The sequence below is a fragment of the Thamnophis sirtalis genome, unplaced genomic scaffold (genome assembly GCF_051295495.1).
Source record: "Thamnophis sirtalis isolate CommonGarterSnake01/CBP01778 unplaced genomic scaffold, rThaSir2_p1.2 scaffold_3, whole genome shotgun sequence".
NCBI lineage: Eukaryota > Metazoa > Chordata > Lepidosauria > Squamata > Natricidae > Thamnophis > Thamnophis sirtalis.
Genome location: NW_028261383.1, coordinates 152,211,071 through 152,234,992, shown reverse-complemented (window position 1 = coordinate 152,234,992; position 23,922 = coordinate 152,211,071). Strand labels below are relative to the sequence as shown.

At 39.3% G+C, this 23,922-nt stretch overlaps 1 protein-coding gene across 2 annotated transcripts; it reads right to left on the bottom strand.

Moving 5' to 3' along the window:
* Nucleotides 1–379: 379 nt before the first annotated feature.
* LOC106551507 (17-beta-hydroxysteroid dehydrogenase type 6) lies at nucleotides 380–19,955 on the bottom strand. Of its 2 annotated transcripts, none has more exons than XM_087710445.1 (5): nucleotides 19,863–19,955; nucleotides 14,792–15,113; nucleotides 8,678–8,936; nucleotides 6,199–6,356; nucleotides 380–2,328 (listed from the first exon to the last, which is right to left on the bottom strand). In XM_087710445.1, exons 2-5 carry the CDS (start codon nucleotides 15,102–15,104, stop codon nucleotides 2,111–2,113), a joined length of 948 nt encoding a protein of 315 aa, XP_087566571.1. In that variant the 5' UTR covers nucleotides 15,105–15,113; nucleotides 19,863–19,955; the 3' UTR covers nucleotides 380–2,110. The 2 variants fall into 2 exon arrangements, with proteins under 2 accessions (XP_087566571.1, XP_087566572.1); XM_087710446.1 differs by having other exon boundaries at nucleotides 14,792–15,128; nucleotides 19,863–19,952.
* Nucleotides 19,956–23,922: the final 3,967 nt, after the last annotated feature.

Sequence of the window (23,922 nt, the reverse complement as noted above, 5' to 3'; positions counted from 1 at the left end):
AGTTTTAAATTATACTCTTCCATTTATCAACCAGTATCTTTCCAATAACAAAACTGTGTCATCTCTTCTGCCATTTGTGGCATCAGTCCTCTAATCATCTCCTTAATCAGCTTTGTATGGACTCCTCTTAGCAACTCTTTGCTTATAAGATCTCTCATGTAATTTCGATGCCCTTCTTCTGTTTTCTTAATCTGCTTATCTTTGATTGTCGGTGGTGTTATCAAAACTATTGCTAATAAAGTTTCTCTCTTTAAGTCCATAAATTCTTTTATTTTTTCCTCTTCTGTATCTTCCCATCTGGGGTAAGTTTCCCCTCCATTTAATTCCTTTTTCAGTATTCCACTCTTTCCATTTTCAGAAACAAACCAATCACCATAAGTATCAGCAATTTTAATTTCTTTAAATTCATTTTCCTCTTCAATTTTTTGGATTTTAACCGCCACTTTTTCCATTTGATGAACATCTTCAACTTCTCCGTCATATTTTACTGTTAGATGCACTAAGTAATCCAACTCTATGCTCTCATTTGTATTTGATAATTTCTGTATTTCTGAGAATATCTTTTGCAGATTTAAAACTTCTTTCTGGTGTTGAAATTGCGTCATGATTTCCAGCTGACAAACACTGCTACTCTAGCTTAGAAGTTTTTAGCAGAATTAAGCATCACAATAACATTTCACCTTTCTCTGGTTAAGTATCTACTTCAAAGGAACAGTCTGTGTGTTTTTCTTCTTCTTTTTATCACTCTATAAACAAGCTGTGAGTCCTTGAAGTGCCAAGCCAGGATAATCAGTGAAAGAAGTATTTCGTTTCCAATACACAAACATCTAGCTTCCGAGTAGCAGCGTTATAATGTTAGAATGTTACCACTTCTTTGTTTCTTTTTGTATCTTTTTGTATTTCAAATTTTAAAAAAAGGTCCGATTTTTAAATGAGTTAGAAAAATACCCACAGTAATGAAAGAGGAGAGTTTTAGTCCATAGATTATGGAGAATAGTCAAAGAAAAAAAAAAACAGAAGAAGGAAACTTAATCCGTTCGTTTTAAAAGGCTCGCATAAATTCCGTCCGTAAAGATAGCATTTAAAAAGTAAGATAACCCACTGTTCAAAACCAGCCCAAATTTAATTCTGCCGCTTATTTCTTCTGTTCTCCAATTTAAATTAATTTTAAGGTTTTTTTTAATAGGCAGTCACTTTTAAAACAGTAAAAATTCCTCACCAGCTGAAAACACTTTCTCTTTCCGTATCCTTCCGTTTTGGAGCTGCCCCGACCACATCAGCCATTTGGCTGGATTTTTTGTCACCGGCTTGAACAACTCTTGGATTAACTAGGGACTTTGCAATGTCCCTGTGATCAGCAAGATGTATTCTTGCGGGAGGGTTTAGGTCCGTTTGGACCACCCAGAGACAAAAGTGTTGACTGCAATCTCAGAGCATTGAGATCGCATGTCATGTCGTCGTGACTTCGGCTCCTCCCCTCCAGAGCCCTTTAACTTCTTGATCAATAGGAACACAGCTGCCAAAAATGGCTATTAATATCTACAGAAATCTTCTCCTTTTTAATTTGGTAATCGTTGTCCAGTGTCATCCTATGTTAAAGAATATTCTACCCCAAAACAATGATTTTGAGTTACATAAAAGTGAACATATTTGTGAAAACATAAAAATGGATCATTTTTATATTTATGTGGGATTGTAAGGGAAATGAACTTCAGTTCCTTATTAAACCTACTGACCAAGATAGGTTTTAGTTTGAAATGACAAACTTGGAACTGCATATTTTCTTTTATCCAGCGGATTAACTTTTTTTTTTTTTTTACAAAGTTACAATGTCTTGGTGTAATCCACGTGTCTCATCATTTCTATACACTCATCTCTTGTTTTGCAATCATGTTATGTTCCAACAATCAGTATGTGAAGCGAAATGATTGCTAAGTGAACATGTGACAGAGACACTGCAAATATCACACAAGTGCAGTGCAATCAACAGTGCAGATGGATGAAATTTGGTCATAAATGTGCCCATTGGTTGGAAAATCAATTGGACTGAGGTAGTTGCTAAATGAGAAGTGGGTGTAGCCTGATTCTTGTACAAACTATGAGACTGTGATCAATACAGACTTTTGGCTGGTCTGGGATGGCCATAGGTCAGAATATAATCTGTCAGTAGGGTTGGCAAGTAAGAGAGGGGGATGAAGAAGAATTTGATATCTCGGCCTGCAGCGTAACGGCTATGAGGGTAGGCAGAAATTAGGGCATGTTCCATGCAGTCTGTAACTATCTGGAGGTTTGTTTTCTTCCAACTACTGCCAACAAATGTTTGGTTAACTGTGGATAGAAAGAAAGAATAAGTCAGCCACCTGGATTGAGCAAACCATGTTTGTCAGCATGAGAAACAGTTAATTGGCAATCTGGGTTGAGATCTAACCCTCGGCTGTAAAATAGCACTGTGTCTTTCATGTCACGATCCTTTATCTTCTCCCATTCCACAGCTATGGCTACCACCCAAAGAGATGAAACTACATTATAACAGTAGTTTGCATACTGTTTTTATGGTTTTATTGTACACTGCCCAGAATCCCTCTGTGAAGGTGGTCCTTCAATAAATGAATGAATCAGTGAATAAGTAGATAAAGATTGGAAAACTTGACAGAATGTTGCTGTTCTGAGTGCCCTCTTGCCATTTTTAATATTTCTTTCTAAATTAGGTTGTGCAAGTGATTGGCAATATCTTCATGTGCCACTGCATGGTCTTGCCCTTGATATTGGCATCTATCATATAATCTATCATATCACTTTTTTAAAGTGTTTAAAATCTCCTGTGATCAGCAAATCTTATGAGATTTCAGTGATCACATTTCCATGATCTCACATCAGAATTCCAAAATTTTGAGACATAACATTCTTTCCTGAAACTTTCCAGTGTTTATTATTATTTTTTAGGTGATAGAATTATTAATGTGATGTTTTGAGGTGGCGCCTCTGCAGACTTGACAACACAGCAGCTGATAATAAATTGCCGATGTCTTGGGAGGCAGAAAGGCCACTCAAGAAAGCAAAAACAATTCATGGAACTGAACACCTCTTTTCCCACAAAGAGGGTAATATGGAGCTTATACTATAGCTGAGGGCTATCTGCTGGATCTAATCTTTTTTTAAAAAGACGCAGAAGGCTGGTTTTGTGCTCTCTAGGAAATCCTCAGGTGCTATGGCGAATCATCTATTAGGATGTCATTACTGGAAGCATTTTATATTGTAAAAATAGTACAAGTCTCCTATAATCTATATCTAAGGAAATGGAGTCCTGGATAAGTCTTGGAATAACTGACCTTTTCCATCATTTCTAAGAAGAGTGCAAATAGTTAATAAGAGCTAGAGATTTAAATTGTATTTAATGTCACAATTTTCAGAGGAGAAAGAAAAACAGGAAAAGTACATTCTATTTTGCTTCTTCATCAGCAAATGTGAATCTAACATGCAAATTAGATCCATGCATGCTATTATCTACACATACTTCCCGTTTTTTTTTTTTTTTTGTCTCTGATCAGATATAACATTAGCATGATGATTTTGGGCGTAATTTAAAAATCTGAATAGCCCTCACACAGGGGTATAAACCTAATTTTGTTACTAAATGAACATTTGTTACTCTGCTGTTATTGAATTCCTTTACTCTATGCTATGGCCTTCCAACTGCAGAGAAACACGTTTGCTAACTATTTGTTGTTGTTTTTTTGCATGTCTCAGTATCATTTGTAGCCTAATTTGCTTTTGCAGATTTTCATATTGTTTAAAGCTGTGTCCTAGTTAAAATAATGCAAAGCAGAGTTTGTTAGAACAATAAAGTGTAAACTTTAGTGTGGTTGCAATAGCTGGAGCAGGGCAATGATTAATAAAATCCCTCTAACCAGAGGTGGGGTCCTACTGGTTCGGCTGAGTAGGTAGTAACTCGGCCTGCCACAACCCCAAACCGGTTCTATCGTTGGCGCCTGATATGACCAGTGGAAAGGTGGATTGGTTCCTTACAGCAGCAATGGCTGCACTGTCTGGAGACTTGAATGACCCAATTTGAGACAGATTGTTATGAGGAATATCTATGTGATTACTAAGGGCCATCATTTATTTAATGGCAGATAACCAGTCAATCAATTTTAAAATAAGTATTATATGCATAGCCACACACACACATTTGTTTTGAAAATGAAAATGAAATAGGCTAGACCAGGAATTAGGTAATGTATATTTTTCTATGTATTGATTCCTGCCTGACATGTCCCCACTTTATTTCTTTGGTTACCAAGCTAACAACTATGAGCCAGAACCAGGGATACTATAGTTGTAGGTCTATGGAGATTCTCAGTCATCCAAGTCATGGTTGCCCCAAAGGTGCGTTTTCAAAAGGCAGTTGGATTTCTTTGTTTTTCTTAAAAGACGTTTTGCTTGTCGTCCAAGGAGCTTCTTCAGCTCTGACTGGATGGTCCTTCCATTCCCTAGCATCCAGTCAGAGTGGAATAAACTTCTTGGATGGGTAACGAAACATCTTCAAAGAAAACAAGAAAGTCCAGTTGCCTCTTGAAAAATTGCCTTTGGGAGTACCTTAGTTGTAAGATGGAAAGTGCCTGAAGAAACAATCCAGTGCAGTTAGGCTAGTTAGTCAATTGTATAGAACAAAAATGTTTCCACCTGAATTCTGTTTTATCAAGTTGCAAAGCCATACTCAATGTCTCAGAGTATCAGGTATCACTGATACAAAAATAAAAAATATTACAAGTGGTCCTGCCAATAGGAAAAAGCTTTGCCTTGAGTGGTAATGGTAGCTTACACCAGCGCTGTCTGGAATGCTTAAATTACCCATTAATTTAACAGAACATAAAGGATATGGTTAAGAACTTTACTTTGGGGGTTGTGGGGAGCCACCACCTTTTTTGGGGGAGGGGGAATCAATAAGAAAACAGCATACTTTTTCTGGGGATGGTCGTCACAAATTGGAAATGTTCTAACATATTTATTTGGTGAACCATAGAATGAATGGGTTGGAAGCTACTTTGTAGATCCTCTGGTCCAACTCTTTCAGGGCTAGAGCAAGACCTCATAATGGCAGCAGTGGTAGTGGGATGCTCTTTGTTTTGGAAAAAAACCCCACATTTCTTCATTTCTCTCATTTTATCAGAATGCTACATCATAAAGACTCCAAGAAGAGTGTGGTTTTCTTTAACAGAGTTGCATGCAGTTCTACCAGCTGCACACATTTCTTATGAGCAAAATACTGCCCCCTTCGAACTCAGTGGGACTTTGCTTCTCAGCAGTGGTTGAATCTAAGATGTGACTCTAAAGCAGAGTTCCCCAACCCTTCTGGATTGGTAGCCCAGTGGAGGGGGAGTGGCAGGGGTGGGCTGCTGGGGGGTTCGCAGAGAACCTCTAGCTAAGATTCTGTGCAGTTCAGAGAACCCCCAAATCCCACTCCTGGCTGGCCTCGCCCACCCCGCCCCTCCAAGGAGTCCCCATGCAGTCCATTTGGTTGCAGATAAGTGCAGGACGTGTACAGAGGCTCGGAGAGGGAGAAAAAATGGGACTACTGGAAATTTGGGAAGGCCAGAAACAGACCCATTTCTGGCCTCCAAAGGGCCTCTGGAGCATGGGGAGGCCATTTTCACCTTCCCGGAGGCTCGAGGAAAGCTTCTGGAACCCGGGGAGGACAAATAACCCCCCCATGGTGTAGGAGGCCAACTAGGCCACACCCACCATGGCCAAGCCCACCCAGCAACCAGGCAGAGAACCCCTTGCTAATAATTTTTGAAGCCCACCCCTGAGTCGGTATATGTGCATACATGCACTGGCCAGCCACAGTCCAGTAGTGGGCCGCAGCCCACAGGTTGGGGACTCCTGCTCTAAAGCACCACAGACAAAAGTGATCATCCTTCTCTTTCTCTTGTCACCCAGGTTTTTTTTTGCTTTGGATACCAGCCCCCTAACTCCATATATCCTCTTTCCACCCTGAGAGTTTATCACCCTCTTTTATACATAAATGGAAATATGCTCACATTTAGGCTTACAGATTGGTCTCTCAGGAATAGTTCCTGCATTTGATGAACTGTAGTTCACAAAACCTTATGATATGAGAAATAAGGTCCTGCAAGATTACCTTTTGCTGGCAATATTACTTTCCTGGTTTTACATGTTTTACACATTTTAACTTACTTTTGCTCCAGAATTCCTGGCCATACAGTTCTTTGATATCAGGTGGTACGTTGCTCCAGAGGGTTCTGAAGAACTCAGCTGCACATTTATCTAGTCCTGTTAAAAATGAGCCTGGTTCGATGATGCTGACTTTGACCCCAAAAGGATGCATTTCACGTCTACAGGAAAAAAAAAACCTTTTTAAAAAGTAAGGATTTTCCTCCTGTCTCCGACTAGAATCATTCCTTGCTCCATTTTACTAGATCCCCAAACGTGCTTTTCTTCTGCTTACTTTTTTTTTAAACTGAAGAACTTTTTTTCTGAGAATAATCCCAGAATTCAGCTAGAATGTATGAAAACAAGATTTTGATAGTCTAAGAGCTGAAAGAAAGAAAGTGAAATGAAGGAGATAAAAAATACTGCCCTTCAAAGTTTTCTATCCGAAGTGATTTGCTATTGGCAAAGCAAAAAATCCACAAGAGAAATTTAATTAGGGCATTTGCAGCTTTGGCAGATAGCAGCAAACCCATTTAAATAATAATCTGATTATGAAAGAGATTTTATAACCTTCATAAAATATTTCTTTGATTGTATCGTGACTTGGTTGCACACATCTGTGTAGTTTTCCTGGGAACAGTGATTTGGCACTGCCTTCCTCCAGAATAGTTTTAACCATTAATCTACATTGTGGATTTGCTAGTTGCTCACTATCCAAGTTTGGCATGGTTTAACTGAACCAGTAGTGGAATTCAGGCCTGGGTCACAGAACCGACAGTGACCCAGGCCTGCCACGCCTCCGAACCTGTTCCCTTGCTGCTACTGGGCCGCCGCCATTTGGTTTATAGTGACTGTGTGTGCGCAGTTTACTGTAAATTGTTCTGCGCATGCGCGAAGAACAATTTACATTGAAAAGCACACGTGCATGTTGTGAATCAGTAATAAAACTGGCAGCAACCCACCCCTGAAAACAGGTCTTAGTTTTTTGAGATCTTTCTGGAGATAGTTTTTGGAGTTGGCTTTTTGATGCCACCTGCTGGGCTACCCTTCATATGAAGTCTTCTTCTAGTCTTCAAGCTGAGCTCAATTCTTGTGACTTTACAAACACATTCAATTTCTATATGTGCTAAAAGCAAAACTTGATTTTGTGGCACTTTGATGTCTAATAATATTTTCATAAAACTGAAAGCTACTCATTTTTTGAGATCAGTCAAGTTTGGGTATGTGGGGTCAGAAATATCATCATCATCATCATCATCATCATCATCATCATCATCATCATCATCATCAGATGCAAAGGATGGAAGGGGAGGATGCTGAAAAAATTGGAGGCACCCTTGCTGCCTTTCCCACCTCCTACTTGACTATTCTGTCCAGCAGCACAGTAGAGTTGCCTATAAAAACTACAATTGTGAAACATATGGGGGAGAGAGATGTGCACTTTGGAAGTTGTGCACTGCAGTTAGTAACAAATAGAAAACAGGCAAATAGATGGAGCTGTTTTTAATTCACAGAAACTGAAGGCTCCATAGGAAAAAAAAGAAGAGGCACAACAAAGCAAAACAAACCACATTATAGAATGTGCTAATGCTTAACATTTTGTGTATTAATAAAGAAGAAGAAAGAAAAAAATGGAGGATGGAGGAAACAGTGTAAGAAGAGAGCACTGCTCTTTGCTAGTAATAGTGGAGCTTATAAAAACAGTGTAGAAGTAATAATAGAAAATAGTATAGAGAAAATTGTATAGTAGCAATAATACTAGAAATAGTATAGGCTATGATAACAATAGAAAGCACTGAAAAAATATGTGTACATTTCACTTTTGAATCTGATTTTTTTTTCCAAACTAAGATATCCTCATCCCTTATAAGGAGATATGAAAATTCAGCTGACTCAGCATCTTTTAAGTCTGCATCAATTAAAAATGGGTGCAGTTTAAAAAAGAATCCATGTCAATCATCATCATCACCACCACCAAAAGCGGAATTGAAAAAAATTAAAAGCAAATCACTGGAATGACAATTTTCTTTTCAATATCCATTTTGTTTTACTGCTAATGACTAAGTATTTAAAAATACAATTATATGGATTTCCATTAAATGGCATGTACTTTAAAAAACAAAACAAAAAACCAGAAATCCAAATGCTAGGTGTGGGAATTTAAAAGAGAAGCCAAATCAAGGGTTATCAATGGTTCATTTTGAAAGTAAGGCACCTGGACTTAAACCTGGATGGGAAAATGTTCAAGAGTTTTATGTTCTTGAACTTCATTTATTGTGCAGGAATGCTTCTTTTGGCTAGAATGTCCAAGCCCCCACCCCCCCAAGAGACAATATCTAAACACGAGATGGCTAGCAGATGGTGGTGATATGTATTCAACAACCACAGCTTGTTTGTTGTGAGATGTGAGGCTAGATGAGTTCTAGCCTCATCTCCTCTTTCCCATGGTGATAGCAGGCATAGGAGAGACAGAATGAAACGAATATACAAGGGAATGACTTGCCGGAGGCTGTCAGAGAAGGCTTCCAATGCAAATTTTGAAGGGCTGTAGCCGCCTCCACCATAAGCAACTCTTCCAGCTATACTGCTCATGTTGACTACTCTCCCTCTGGCTCTCCTGATCAGAGGCAGCAAGTGGAGGGTCACATCAACTACTCCCAGCAGGTTGACATTCAGCACCTTTGCAAAGTCATCCTTGGTCAGCCACTGGTTGGGAGCCAATGGGAAAGCGATGCCTGCATTGTTCACCAAGCCCCAGAGACCTGTGGAAACAGACTCATTACTTCTCTTATATGGAATCAAATTGATGGTTCAATAGATTATTTTGAAGATATCTTCAGAGGTTTTAGCTGTTCATGTTGATTCATATAAATTGAAGGGTTTTTTTTTTTGGTATTAAAACTGAGCCATGGCATCACATTTTTCTTACTATACCTGGACAAACACACACACACACACACACACACACACACACACACACACACACACACACACTATCTATCTATCTATCTATCTATCTATCTATCTATCTATCTATCTATCTATCTATCTAATCTATCTTACCTACCTACCTACCTACCTACCTACCTACCTACCTACCTACCTACCTACCTAGTTTATCTATGTATCATCTCCCCTACAAGGAGAATCTAGGTGCCTCACATTAACTCATCTCCCAGTTCTAAGCAGGATTATGGCCAGCACATTTAGGATTGTACCTGTAGTTTTTGAACTAGCAAAATGTTTAAAATCTTTACTATTGAACTATTTACCATATTAGATATATTTTCTCTAGACACTTATATTTCCACCATGCACTCAAGAGGTCCATCAAGCTATTTTTTCATATGTCTTTAGTTATCTGAGTAAAGCATCCAGCAACAAATTTTCTAATTTTTTAATTATTAAGCTTAGTGAGGATTATTTACATGGAAGGTATTTTCAAGACTTTTTTGTTAAATAGTATTATTTAGAATCGATTTCTGAGAGTGTGATTTCAAAGCAATGAGAATGTTCAGTTGTATTAACTTCTGGCACCTTCGGAAGCCTGATCCATGAACTCTGTGATCAGCTCCAATCTCTCCTTATCAGAGGGTCCAAATTCGGACCATAGCCACTTTGAAGGAGTGGTGAAGCAAAGGGGGACCACCTAACAGGTAGAGGGGAGCCGCATTTTCCCCGACTAGGAAAGCCCCCTCAGTCAACAACAGGGAGCAGTGGCAGCAAACATGGCTGCCCTGAAGCCGAAGACAGCCTGAAAATCTAAGACTGTGCAGAGAAAGTGAGTGGCTTGTGAACTGGGTAAGAGACTATTTTTTATTGAAAAGTGACCCCAGGAAATACAAGGGGGAAGCATATTGGAACTATTGGCTAGCAGCGGAAAAAGCACATTAAAAGAATCAGAATATTTAAGAAGAGAAATTTTTTGAAAGAAAACTAAGGAAAAGAAAACTGAAATCTCAAAGTGAAGATGTGGTATTTAAGGCATTTAAAAAAATACTCGAATTCGATCTGAAGCTTGTTTTTTTTATTATTATAAATGTTGCCCTCCTGGATTTACAAATTTAAAATAATTAAAATCAGCACTACGCAGAGAGGCAGTACCAGGCTGAAGTTTGAGTGCCATCTGCTGCTAAAAGGAGAACTATGCAACTTTGGAACTTTTTACATTGTTGGATTATAAGTATTTACTTAAAAATTACTGGAAATTTATACAAGAAACAAGACCTTCAGTCAAGTGACCCTGAATATTGTTGAGCAAATCAAAGTGATTGGAAAAACTGTGGACAACTTCCTGGCTTCTTTTCTTAAATTGGATTACCGTATTTTTCAAAGTATAAGATGCACCGGAGTATAAAATGCACCAAGATTTTGAAGAGGCAAGTTTAAAAAAAGTTTTTGGACTCTGCAGACCTCCCCAAAACAGCCCATTTTTCTTCCAAAGAAGGAGGCTTGTAGAATGCTCTTGGGGGTGGGGGAGTGCTCCTGGAGGGTGGTGGGAGCCAAAAATGGGCAAAAAAACCAGTCCGTTTTTCACAAAAATGGGCCCATTTTTTGTCAAAAAAGGGCATGCATAGCCTTTAGGAGGCATATACAGTGCTCCTGGGGGTTGCGGGGGGGGGATTTGAGCAAAAAACTGCCTTTTTCACTCATTTCTGCCCTCCCCAGCCCCCAGGAGCACTCTATAAGCCTCCTAAAGGCTATGCCCAGCCATTTTGGTGAAGGGGCGGGGTTTCGGGAGGCAAAAAAAATGCTGTATTCAGAGTATAAAATGCACCCAGATTTTCAGCCTTTTTTTTGAGGGAAAAAGGTGCATCTTATACTCCGAAAAATATAGTAATTGTAAAATGGAAGCAAGTGGAGACAATGAAATGGAGCTGATGTACCAAGACATTAAGGATTTTATAAAAGAATAACACAAGGAGATGAAGGAAATATTTAGTTGTATAGAACGTACAGATCAAAAATTGGAAAATATAATACAAGGAACAATAAGTAAAGAACAGGACAATGAGGAAAAAATGGAATCATCAGAAAGAGCGGGGGAGACAGCAGAATTGGGAAATCAACAAGAAGAAGGCAACAACAAGAAGATAATAGTACAATTGATGGTGAATAAGGGAGTAGAACAGAAGGGAAATATTCTAAAAGATGTGAAAATGAAACGCAAGAAGCAGGAAGACAGTTGGAGAGAAGAAAAAGAGGTTAGAACAGGTAGTCATAGAATTAGACAGTGGGGGGGAAAGGGCAAAGGGAGAGAAAATTAGAGAACATAGTTATAATGCAGATCCAAAAGTAGGTGAATTAAAAGAATTAAAAGAAGTGTATGGGAGACAAAAAGAAGAAGATTAAAAATTTGGATGAGGGTAAAAAATGTAGAATAAAGGGAAAGGAATGTAAAGCGACATTTTATGAAAATACCTTATAACGTGTATGAATATTAGAACTATATAAGTTGGATAACTGCTCTGTATGTGGTGTGAGACAAAAATCATTTTTAAGATAGTAATGTAATGTATATTTATTAGAATTATAGAGTGAAAAATAGTTTGTAAATTAGATAAACAGAATTTGTAGAATGGTATTATTAAATATGTATAAAAATGTGATTAACAGTGAAAAGCTAGGATTAAGTAATTTGATAAGCTTGAAAAATCAAGATTGATGCTAGAAGTGCATTTTGAAATATTGAATAATGGAAAAAAGGAAGGATCACATCTTTGAATATTAGAATGATAGGGGAAGGGGGGAAAAGGGGGGGCTAAAATAGAGGTAGAAATAAGAGGGGGAAATAGCAAAAACAGATGTTAAGATGATACAGTGTATGGTAGAACTATGAGAAGGTTTAGAATTGAAGATTGATAGTAGAAATTATGTGTTAGTAAAACTAAAATGAAAATGTAATGTAATTACTAGGAATAATACTATTATGTTTATTGATATTGAATTATATGACACCCAGGAATCAAACCATTTATGCAATGAGATGTATAAAAATAAAAAACAAAACACTTTTTTTTTAAAAAAAAGGAATGTTCAGTTGTATTTAAAATGTTAGGAAGTCATACTATCACAAGTTGTCTTCTATCTTCTCTTACTGGTCCTGTTTCACTCAATATGGTTTTTAACTTTCTTGAAATAATACAATATTTTAAAAAGATGTGTTATGTTCTGAACATTAATTACTTTGATTATTAACTATTTTAAAATATCTCATTTTGAATGGTTAACCATGAATCAATATGATTTTGAAGGATGGATGTAATCAGCTGTTGCTTGATTTGGATACCTGGGTGTTCTGACCCCGTCCTCCGTCCAGTAACAAAAGCCGAGACAAGCTTAATTAGAATGTACTTTTAATAGCAAGAAGCCAAAATCTCGGTGGCTGAAAGCCAAGCAAACAAACAGATAAGGACCTTGGCAGCAATCCAGCCTGCCAAGTTAGTTACGTTCTCTTTAGTCAATGCGTTGACTTCTGCAAGAGGGGCGTGTCACAAGCAGTCTTTTTTATAGTCTGGAGAGGAGCCTAATGACCACCAACTGAGCGCAATTACCTCCTGTAATTGCGTAATTGTTCCTGACGCCGATGGTGTGCATCCAGGAACAACTCACTGCTGGCTTCTGGATCACTCTCCCTTGTCTCCTCCCCACTGGTCCAAGGCTCAGGTGCCACCTGGTGGCCAACCAGTCTCTCTGCGCGCTGCTCGGAGTCGGAACCCTGTCCAGGGTCCTCCACATCCTCCAGAGCTGACTCATAGGGCCCCTCACTCTCGCAGTCTGGTGGCAGTTCCAACGGCTCCTGCTGGGCCACAACACCTGGGTATCTTCCATACCATTTAAAAATAACATTTGAAACCAAATTTCCTCATATTTACCACAGATCATATACTCTAATTGTAGTGGCTGAGGAGCCGTAGGATATGTATTTATTTATCTCAGGTGATTGCATCTGAGCGGTCTTTAATATGACAAGATTTCAGAGAGGTGTCAGATGTAGACTTCCTTTTAAGGTGAATGGCATCAAACCACTGCTTTGCAGTGATTTATCATTTTGATTAAAAAAATATATAGGCACAGAGGAATTTATGTAAATAAAGATGGTGCTAGAAGTTGGTGAACTACATTGCAATATGCTAACTTCCCATTTTTTTATTTTATCTAATTAAATTCAAGGAGCCCCAGTGACCATCATGGGAGGCCTATACAGGCACACTCATGCTTTTGAGCATCCCATTTTCTATGCTTGGTCTGACTAGTATTCTTGACTAGGGAGGAGTTTGCTAATTTGTAGCTGAATGCAAATGTCTCAATGACCCCATTGTTATAGTCAGGTGACTTCCTAGAAGATTTAGGTTGGAATTGGCTTTTCCATTCTGCAGTTGTGGTTGATTCACTAACTTCCATAATTCTTGGACTCCTTTGGAATCTGATGGAGTCTTGTATGTTCTCGAGGACTTTCTACCTGACAAATTGGCATTCAGTAATGAATACTACTTTCTCTATGGAAGAGCATGATAGAAAGAAACACTAATTATTCTCAAGTATCTAGTGATGGAGTCCAGCTAGTCCCAATTTCTACTTGACTCTGTTGTTACTTCCTCCAATCCCCATAGCTTTAACCTTAAACTGTCTACTGTGGACCTCACACCATTCCTAAGAAGTCTGTAAGGGGCATGCATAAGCGCACCAGCGTGCCTACCGTCCCTGTCCTGCTGTCCCCATTTATTTGTATTCATTTCATGTGCTCATGTCCATGTTTCTACTTACACCTGTTATTTCATACATGTTTGACAAAATAAAAAAATAAAAAATAATAATGAAGAACTAGGAGCAATATAACCTGTGAGATCAGAGCTAGAACACAAATAAGCACAAGTTTCCCTGAAACTACAAATTGCTACTAATAACATATTCATATGCTTTCTATGATACCGTGTTTCCCCAAAAATAAGACAGGGTCTTATTTTCTTTTGACCCCTTAAATAAGCGCTTGGCCTTATTTTGGGGGAGGTCTTATTATTTTTGAGGTGCAGGAGGTGGCGAGCATGGTCACCTCATGGCTGTTGCTGTGTTGCAATATTTTTGCTGAGGGCTTATTTTCAGGGGAGGGTTTATTTTAGTGCATGCGCTCAAAAGCCCGATTGGGCTTATTATCCGGGGAGGCCTTATTTTCAGGGAAACAGGGTATGAGGACAGCCATATTTTCTCACTGTTGTATCATCATATTGTTAAATAGTAGTAAGCAAGAGGTTTTTTTAACAGTACAAGGAGCTACTACAGCTAGATTTTGAAAGGAGGAGTTGCAATGTTTGAAGCCTGTGGTGAAAAATGTTTAATCATCTGATAGGACAAATATATTTTTCCTCCGACAATGATAGTTTTCATATAGTTCAAGACAAGTAACCAAAGTTTACCTAGAATCATTTTCAGTTGAAGCAGCCTGGCGGAGGATAGTAACAAGATAGCTTAAGTCATTGATCTAACCTTTTAAAGACTCTGTCCTTTGTCACTGAAGTAAAATATGTCAAATAATATATGTAAATAATAAAGGAGTAAATAAATAAAAATAGTTAGTTCCCATTGGCCTCATGCAAAAAGAACAGTATTTGGACTGTACCTTTGTCTCCTACTTGCTCCTCCACCCACTCAGTTGCTGCTGCAACACTCTCAGTGTTGGTGACATCCAGTAGGGTGGTTTTCAAACAAGCCGATGTGACTCTTTCCAGCTGTTCTGCACCTTCTGGAGTGAAACAAGCGGCCAACACTCGCAGACCCTGAGCATCCAGCTGCCTGGCCAGCTGGTTCCCAAAGCCAGAATCACAGCCAGTGATGAAGATGTATTTCTCTGTCAGGTTCTCCATCACCTGTCTCTCCCGGTACCATTGGCAGAGGATATAAAGCCCTACCAGGGCAATCAGGTAGAGCCACATAGATAATACCTGCAGAATAATGAACTACAAGCCATAAAAATCCTGTGTGTTAATGAAATAGCTTCAGGAATCTAAAAATGTCAGCTGCCAATTTGTATTGGCAATAATTTAATGATTAGATGTATATTTTGTTATATCATCTCAATTTTTCCTAAATTGTCTGATGAAAGGGAACATGGCATTTTATGAGACAATCTTTCACACTGGTGGGCAGCACATACCATCAGGATATTCTTTCTAATACCTACCTCTGCTTCTCTGGAGCTTTTAATACAGTAGCTAAATGTCCATTGAAGACCATTTGAAGTTAGAATAGAATAGAATAGAACAGAATAGAATAGAATAGAATAGAATAGAATTCTTTATTGGCCAAGTGTGATTGGACACACAAAGAATTTGTCTTTGGTGCAAATGCTCTCAGTGTACATAAAAAGATAAGATACATTCATCAAGCATCATAAGGTACAACATTTAATGATAGTCATAGGGTACAAATAAGCAATCAGGAAACAATTTCAGTATAAATCATAAGGATGCAAGCAACAAAGTTACCACCGAATGAGAGATATTTATGATGGGTATTCATAGGTCCCCATGGCTGGGGCCATCACACCATCCCTTTGGCCATGTGATCATGATTTGAATGCTTGGGTCACAATTATGAAATTGCAGCATCCCACAATCTTGCATTAACCATTTATAACCTTCACAACCCTCCTTCTGTTGAGGACAATCAAAGGGGAAGCTGGCAGGAAGATGCAAATGGTGAAAATGTCCCTGTAAGGGACTGCAAGCATACAAGTAGTCCTCATGTCACGACCCTAATGGAGCCTGCCCATTCGGTTTGAAGGTCAGGACAATGTTAAATGGACTGGCTCAAGTAATGATCATCCATACCCAGCTCTTTCCAGTGTTTTCATTAAATAAATGCATGGGTCATTAAACAGGAGTGGGGGAGATAATGCAGGCACTAGTCAGTGGTGGGTTGCAGGCAGTACGCCCCGGTACAGGCGTACCATGCCTGCCGGGAGCACCGGATAATGTTCTGGTACGGTGATCCGGAGGGCCCACCCGCCCGCAGTCCTTACCTGTATTTGAGCTCCTTGGCGTTTCCGCACATGGAGCGTACGGCACCTGCGTGATACTCCGCTGAGCACCTGGAGCATTGCGGAGGTGTCACGGAGCTTTGCAGGAGATAAGGACACATGTGCACGCTGCGCACGTGTGCATGCGTGCTGCATGCTTTCATGTGGTGGACACCGGGCCCCATTTCACCGTACCAGGATCCGCAACCTACCACTGGCACTAGCCTACCTGCCTCAGGCCTCCCAAAGCCTCTCATACCCTGAGAGGCTTTGGGAGGCCTATGTTTCCCACCTCTTGAGTGCCTTGTATGCCGGCCTGGGAAACAATGGGGAAGGAAAATGCTGAATGGACCTGCCTTTCCTAATTCTTCCTCTGCCTTTCCTCCTGCCAAGGTGCCCTGCTTTTCTAGAACAAAAAAAAGAAAGAACCAGTTTTCCAGTCTTTTGGAGCTTCTTGGCTAAACAGCTGTCCATGTGCACACTGCAAAACTCTCCTGCCTCTCTAGGTTTTGGGAAGAGGGCCTTTGCACAAAAGGCAGCAAAACCTTTTCTTTTCTTAATGCCTTTCCCTCCTTCCTCCAAAAGCCACATTTCTTCAATTAAAAAGCAAAGAAACAAAAGAAGCTGGAAGGGACAGACTTGTTGATTTTCTCTCCCTGCCCCATTTAGATGGTAAAATTAAACTCTCCCTCTGGTCTCCAATTTCTATCCTTTTTAAAAACCTTGCCTTGATTCCAGGCTGAAAAGAAAAGGAACCAAGCGGGCAAGGAGACAAAATCTTTCTGCAGCCTTTTCCTCTGAAAAAAAAAAAAGTAAGTCATCTCTAAAAGTTGTGCCAGAAAATGGAGAATGCTGGCTGGGTCTTTGAAAACTTTAGCTATCCATTGACTGCATGTAGAGCCCAGCTAGGACTTAAACACTGGTAGACCAGTGTTTTTCAACCTTGACAGCTTTAAGATGTGTGGACTTCAATTCCCAGAATTCCCCAATCAGCCAATCAGCCAAGTCCACACATCTTCAAGTGGTGTGATACATGGTAGACTGCTCTTTATAGGCAGTCAGTTGAACAGCTAAGGCTTGCAAAGATCCAGCATCTTCCATTTTGCAGCACAAGTTTCTAGTCACTTCAGCTTTGCTCGTAGGGTCATTTTTTTTGCCCTGTGGAGGCTTCAGGGAAGCCTCCTGAAGGTCCCTGAAGCCTCTGGAAGGCCTCCGGGGGGCCTCCGGGGGGCGGGGGTAGGCTGTTTTCACCCTCCCCAGGCTCCTATAAAGCCTCTGGAGCTGGGGAGGGCGAAAAAATCATGCAGGAGGCTGAATTCTCATGTCTGTCATTAGTATGTACAGATTTGGTGTGCTATACACAACTCCTACTTGATATGGGGATAGACATATTGTTGTTTATGAAGACAATCAAGCAGCAATTCAGATGGCATCCGATCTTGCTGTAAAAACTAGGTCAAAACACACTGACATAAGATATTTGAATGTCAGGCAAAGTGTGAGTAGTAAATTAGTTTCACTGGAGTATTGTATGTCTGAAGACAACATCGCAGATCATTTTACTAAGGCCCATGGTACTACAAAGCATAAACATTGTTGCGAGGAATACGGATTAAGATTGTAAGATTTATATATTGTCCTACCCAAAGGGGAGAATGCTAGGAATATAATTCTAATGGTTGAGTTGGCAATATATAAATCATGTAACAATGTTGTAACTGTTTCTTTAAACCATACTGTAAAATGTGATTGGTTGCTGTATTCTTCAATCAGTCATAAGAGGGAGCCAGAATGCCTGTTAGCTCTCTCTCTGTGTTTGTTAGATGCTGGGCTGAACTGATCTGAGTGCCGTGAGCTATTGTAAGTTTTCCAAATGTTAGCAAACTCTGTGTACCGAACTGATTATATGATACTGGACTATGTTATTTAGATTATCCCTTAACTGAAAGATATTGATGACTGACTGAATTATCCGCATATGACTTGGACTGTTTGATGGACTCTGATATCTCTATTTCCACAAAAGTAGAAGCCTATTTAAACTGCAGTGTCTCTGTATGCTGGTTTGTGTGTTCTCCAACACAACTCTCACAACGCTTCGCTGAACATACTCTCTCTCTCAACGGGGACCTTACTTAACAGATACTGCAAAATCTCCATTCTCTACCCACTCTGGGGTATTTGCCAATTCTCCAAAGTACTCAAAATTTCTGCTACTTGTTCTCCAGAACCTGCTGAATTTCACCCTTGCAGTTAATCTTATATTATCTTTCCCTTTTGTTTTTACTACAGGTAATCATTGAGTTATGACTGTAATGGAACCTGCCCCTCAGAATTATAATTCATGACAGATGTAAAGAGAATTGGTCATATAACTGAGCCAATTTTATGACTTTTTCATGGCAATTGGTAAGCAAACACCACAGTCATTAAGCGAACCCGTGGTTCATTATGGACTGGTTTTTTTCAAACCCAGAAGTAAATGATGGGGTTTTTTTTGGCAAAACTATCATAAAATGTAGTTATGTGACCATGGGACACTTCAAATGGCTGTAAACGTGGCCTGTTTGCCTAATTCCTGAAGTGCAGTCACAGATCCATGACCGCTGAAACTTTGAATCTGGGTTGCAAGCACCCGCAGATATGTCTGTTGGAATTTTCAATGGTCACTAAGTGACCAGTGATAAGTCGAGGAGTATCTGAAATTTGTAAAGTAGTAATTTATAATTTGTAAAAATCTGTAATTTTTTTTTAAAAAATACAGCCTTTTAACGTACTAATTTATTGGAAGAATGTTGATTATTCAGGAACATCTGTTGAATCATATCAGAGAGCAAAGCATTGTGGGAATTGTACATTTGCATATAGATACAAATGACATAAATGGGCACAAAACACACCATTGGGGAGAGTAGTACATCATATTCTCTGCGTTCCAAATGTGCCCACTAAGCACATAGCACAGCTTTCCTCCTTAATAGATTTTGTGAGGTAAGAAAAATGTTGGATGAAGAGGTAGGAAAATGGGATGGTTTTAAGGGGGAAATGTAGCTGTATGAGTCCCCATTCTCTGAAAGAAGCTGCAGGATTGTACAACAGAAGTCTCCCCCAAGAATATTCTCAGATTAATACAGTTTAACACGGTGTTTTTCAAATTTGTCAACTTTAAATTGAGTGGACTTCCAGAATTCCCCTGCCAGTTTGCTCTCCAGGAAATCCTGGAAGTTAACGTCCACACATCTTAAAGTTGCCAAGTTTGCAAAGCACTGGTTTAACAATTCTCCCTTTTAGGCTGAGAGAGGCGGCAACATTCATGGGTGAAGGAGTAGGGATGGATCTTTTTAAGATTTGGGATAGGAAGCCACCAAGAAATTCCTAAGATGTAGGGATAGATTTGGGAAGTGAAAAAATATTTCCAGCATTTAGACCATGAAAATCTCGAAAGTCCTAAAAATATCACATTTACCTTCAACTTTCCTTACAGTTTTATTTCTGGTATTCGTGACTCCAAAAATTATATGGAATTGGAGATTGGAGGTATCTCTTAAAAAGATACTTCATAAAATATGGACAATTCTGGCATTATACAAAGATAGTGACAGATATATTTTTCAGAATGTACTACTCTTTAAAGGAAAGCTTTAAAAAATCCTTTGATAAATGAATCTCTTACCTCTTTTAGCTGTTTCTGCTCCTGATATTGTAGAATTTCAAAAGATTTTGGTGAAATTTAATTCTGAAAGCTGCACACGGAAACAGCCTGTAGTTGCTGTGAGCCAGAATAGTTTATCATTACATGCTAGAGGTTTCGGATAGGTTGGTTGATATGATCCGAGAAGGCTGAACTTGAGTCTTACAATCACATGACTGGCATTTTAATGTCAATTAAGAGAAAACAAACACTTCCATCCTTGGTTGACTCATTCTATGAATTGAATCTACCGTAATTCCCATGAGTTTGCATTCTTAGACTTTACCCAAAGTGGGGGGGGGGGAAGCACCCAGTGCTTTGTTCAAAGGTTTGTCCAAAGAAGAAGCCAGAGTGGAACGACCCCCAAACTATTGCATAACATACTCAGAGCACGGTTGGGGAAAACGCTGACTGAGATCTCCTATAACTGGTAAAAGTGCTGGAGCCACACCAAAGGGCAAGTTGGGAAAAGCTGGAAAGAGATGAGAAAAAACAGATAGCAGAGAGAAGGGAGATGAGGTGACAATTTTTTTCCCTGCAGCAGCGATGTGAGTTTCATTGTGAAATCTTAAAGAAAATCTGCTTGCTGAAATAGAAACCTGAAAGGAAGAAAGACTGAAGGTGGGGATGAAGAGAGAATTGGCAAAGCTCAAAGAAGATCTCGGACCAGGGTAACATAAACATGGGAGCCAGGATCAGGGAAGAGTCAGGCAGCACATCTTTCTGTGCAGAAGGAGGCTTCCACAAAATCTACAAAACACTTTTTGTGCAACTCTTACATGCAGAACTTGGCAAAGAACTAGCAGGTATAGCATCCTGCAGGCTTCTGTGTTGAAGACAGAATCCCCTCAGGTATAAGGTTCTCCCCGTGAAGGAAGGGCACATTCTCTACAATGTTTACTCAACGAGGAGAGAGAGTATTGCCATTCTGTGCCATTCTGATCCTTGGGTTGAACTGTCGCCTCATGGAAGAGGATGAAGGCACAACAGAGCTCTAAGAGAGGAGAGAAATTTGGAAGCATCCTGGAGGAAGACTTATTGTATATACATTTGTTATTGATCTTTAGAAAGCTATCTGGCACTGAGGAGGAGGAAGAAGAGGAGGAGGAGGAATAATAATAATAACAGGGTGGTGAAAACTTTTATGGATAGAAATAAAAATATGGCATGGGGGGATAATTTAATTTGTTTAACTATTTGAGTACAGCAAGTAAATCAGTGACACTGTTTTGCTTGATGACACTTGCCAATTATTCTTTTGGAATAATTTGTATGGCTGGAATGATGAAAATTTTACATTTGCTTGAGATAATGCCAGATGATGGGGGAAAAATCTGGAGTGGGCAGTCAACATTGGTGTAGGGATTATGTACTTAAGTGACCTTAAACAGAACCGGGCAATAAACGCCATACAAAATATCCTCCTGTAATTGAAGATGGAGAAGTGGCTGGAATACAGGTTTCTGCTCTTCTCTCCACAATCCTATCATTTTCTAGAAGGAGCAACTGATCAGGGCAAACTTTTCCATCTGGTGTCTTCCCAATGAGTTCTTTCAGAATGTTCACCTGCCAATTATGCTAGGAGTTGTCATATAGAGAGGCAGGGTAAGAATGATAAAAACATGGCCTTAAATACTGTCTCACATAAGTGACCTATTACACATTTAACTACATTGAGTGCACTAAACCACGGTTTGTGTAATTTTTTTTTACTAAATAAGCCACATTGGGTAGTTTTATAAAGGTAAAGATTTCCCTGTCCAGTCCTATCTGCAGTTGTCATCTCTTTCTTGGCCAACAATATGCTAATTCCTAAAGCAAGATTTGCATATCGTATTAACAAAAGCAAAGGCCCCACATTATGGCTTAAATCTTCCCCCCTTCAGTTCCAGCAAACTCTTTCTGGTTGAACTTCCTGCAGACACGAACAATGCCCTGCATTTGAAGGAAAATTCTTGAGGCCAACTTAAAAGCCTAGAACCCAAAAACATTTTCTCAGAAAATGAAAACTGTTAATTTAACCATCAAACATTTAGAAAGCCAAGAAATTTTGATAAACTAGGAAAAGATACTGCGTGATGAGCAGAGCTCTGGGAAAGCAAAAGTAAACAACTCCATAGAAAGAAAAAAAATCATGAAATAACTGCCTTTTTGTCCTTACAGCACCCCCATTGATTTTGTAGTCCTGCCCAATTACGTCAATGGCCTCACTGACTTCATGAGCAGATGATATGTTCTATCCTATGAAATGCTTGGTTGCTTTGTCAAATAGTAATATACTTTAATTTGCATAAGTCTATAAAGAGAGACTGTAACCTAACCACCTTTTAGGCAATTCTTTCCTGCCTCCCATTATCAGTAACTGTCAATAAATCAAGTTGTGCTTTCACAGAAATGTACTCATGTAAACATTCAGTTCAGATGAACTTGAAAAAGGGAGAGAGAAAAAAAAATCTTACAATACATAAGTGCACTAACATGCTTATTGTCCCCTGTCATTGTATTTTTATTCTCTTACTAGCTGGAAACCCGTGCTTCATGATGAAACTATGTGATCAGGCAATGTAGGAGAAATTCAGTTCACTCCGGTACAATACGTTGGCTCAATGGTAGTTGGTGATTGAAACACATAAGGGAACATTGATCCCACTGCCTTGAGTCTGGGAACAGTTCCATAGGTGGAAGGCATAGACATCTTGGTGAGGTACCAACGTTTAGTACTGTAAGAAGCCCCAGACTGCTCCTGAGTGAAGGAGTGAAATGTCTGCCAGTTTGAACTGAGGTAATGGAATGTGAGGCAACTGGCAGTTGGAACAGAGTTATTTTCAGGTGGGGAGAGGGAGTAGAATGTCTAATTCCTTAGCATCAGAGCATGTTAATTACTGTATAAGAACTAATGATCAGATGGTCATTTTGACAAATTCTTTCTTAGTGAGCACCTAGAAGCCAAAAGGAATATACGTGCCAAATTTCAGGTTTGTAGGCTTTACGGTTCTGGAGATTTCATGGTCAGTGAGTGGTATTTGCCTTATATTTATATAGATTCTTGTTCTCGTTTTTGTTTGACAAATTCCAATAAATAAATAAATTGTGTCATGATTTACTTATCTGATTAGATGTACAGGTAGTCCTTATAACCATAATTGGGCCTGTAATTATAATTATAAATCCTGATAGTTGTCGAGCGGCTTATCACCTGACCATGCCCAATTTTACAACTTCTGTGGCAGTAAAGCAAACATGGCTGTTATTAAGTGAATTTGGCAGTTGTTAAGCAAACCCATAGATGTGGGCGAGTTGCCGAGCATCCAAAATGCAGTGACATGGTAGGGGGGAGCAACCATTGGAGCAAAGAATCCAGGACATAAGTACTTTTTCCAGGTCCATTATATGTTTGAATGGTTGTTATGCAACTAGTTGTACGTTGAAGGCTACCTATGGAAATCCATGTTGGTAACTCCAGCTTATTGAAGGATGTTATGTATCACTAAATATTTACTGTTCTTGTATCAAAATGGCCATGGAGAGGCCATTTTTATGGTGCTGTGCTTTGAGTTCTTGCACAACTTTCTTACAACCCTCTTTGCCTTCTTTCCAAAGGCAAAGCAAATCGCTTGAACGTTTTTCTTACTCCTATAGAAGCTTCACCTCCAGATAGCCAAGCAGAACAGTTCATAACAGAGCCTGCCATTATGATTGCAAGTCATGACAGCCATTAAGTGAGGCACCCAGGTGATTGCCTTGCATAATGACCCCCATCCCTTTCTCCCTGAGGAGGACCGTGCAGGTTATTAAGCGGGGCATGGGTTGCGTGTGAAGTGAACAAAGAAAATCTTTCTGAAGCAATTTTTTTTTGAAAGATCCTGCCAGGACTTTTCTAAAAACTTTTTATTGTTTGACTGACTTCCAGACTACAACCCAGCTATGACTCTAAAGGCAAGTCAAGAACGCACATTTTAAACTATTTAGGTTATTTAAAAATGGCATTGTGAAGTATTTCTATGCCACAGCCATCAGCAAAATTAATAATTTATTGCATTGA

Bases quoted from the DNA above. Each gene is read 5' to 3' on its own strand.
- LOC106551507 (XM_087710445.1), bottom strand. From the start codon at position 15,104: ATGTGGCTCTACCTGATTGCCCTGGTAGGGCTTTATATCCTCTGCCAA. The intron at 6,357-8,677 runs GCAAGTCATTCC...TTTTTCCTGTAG, and splicing joins GCCTTCTCTGACAGCCTCCG to ACGTGAAATGCATCCTTTTG. The intron at 2,329-6,198 runs GTAAGTTAAAAT...TTCTATCCACAG, and splicing joins CCAGGAATTCTGGAGCAAAA to TTAACCAAACATTTGTTGGC.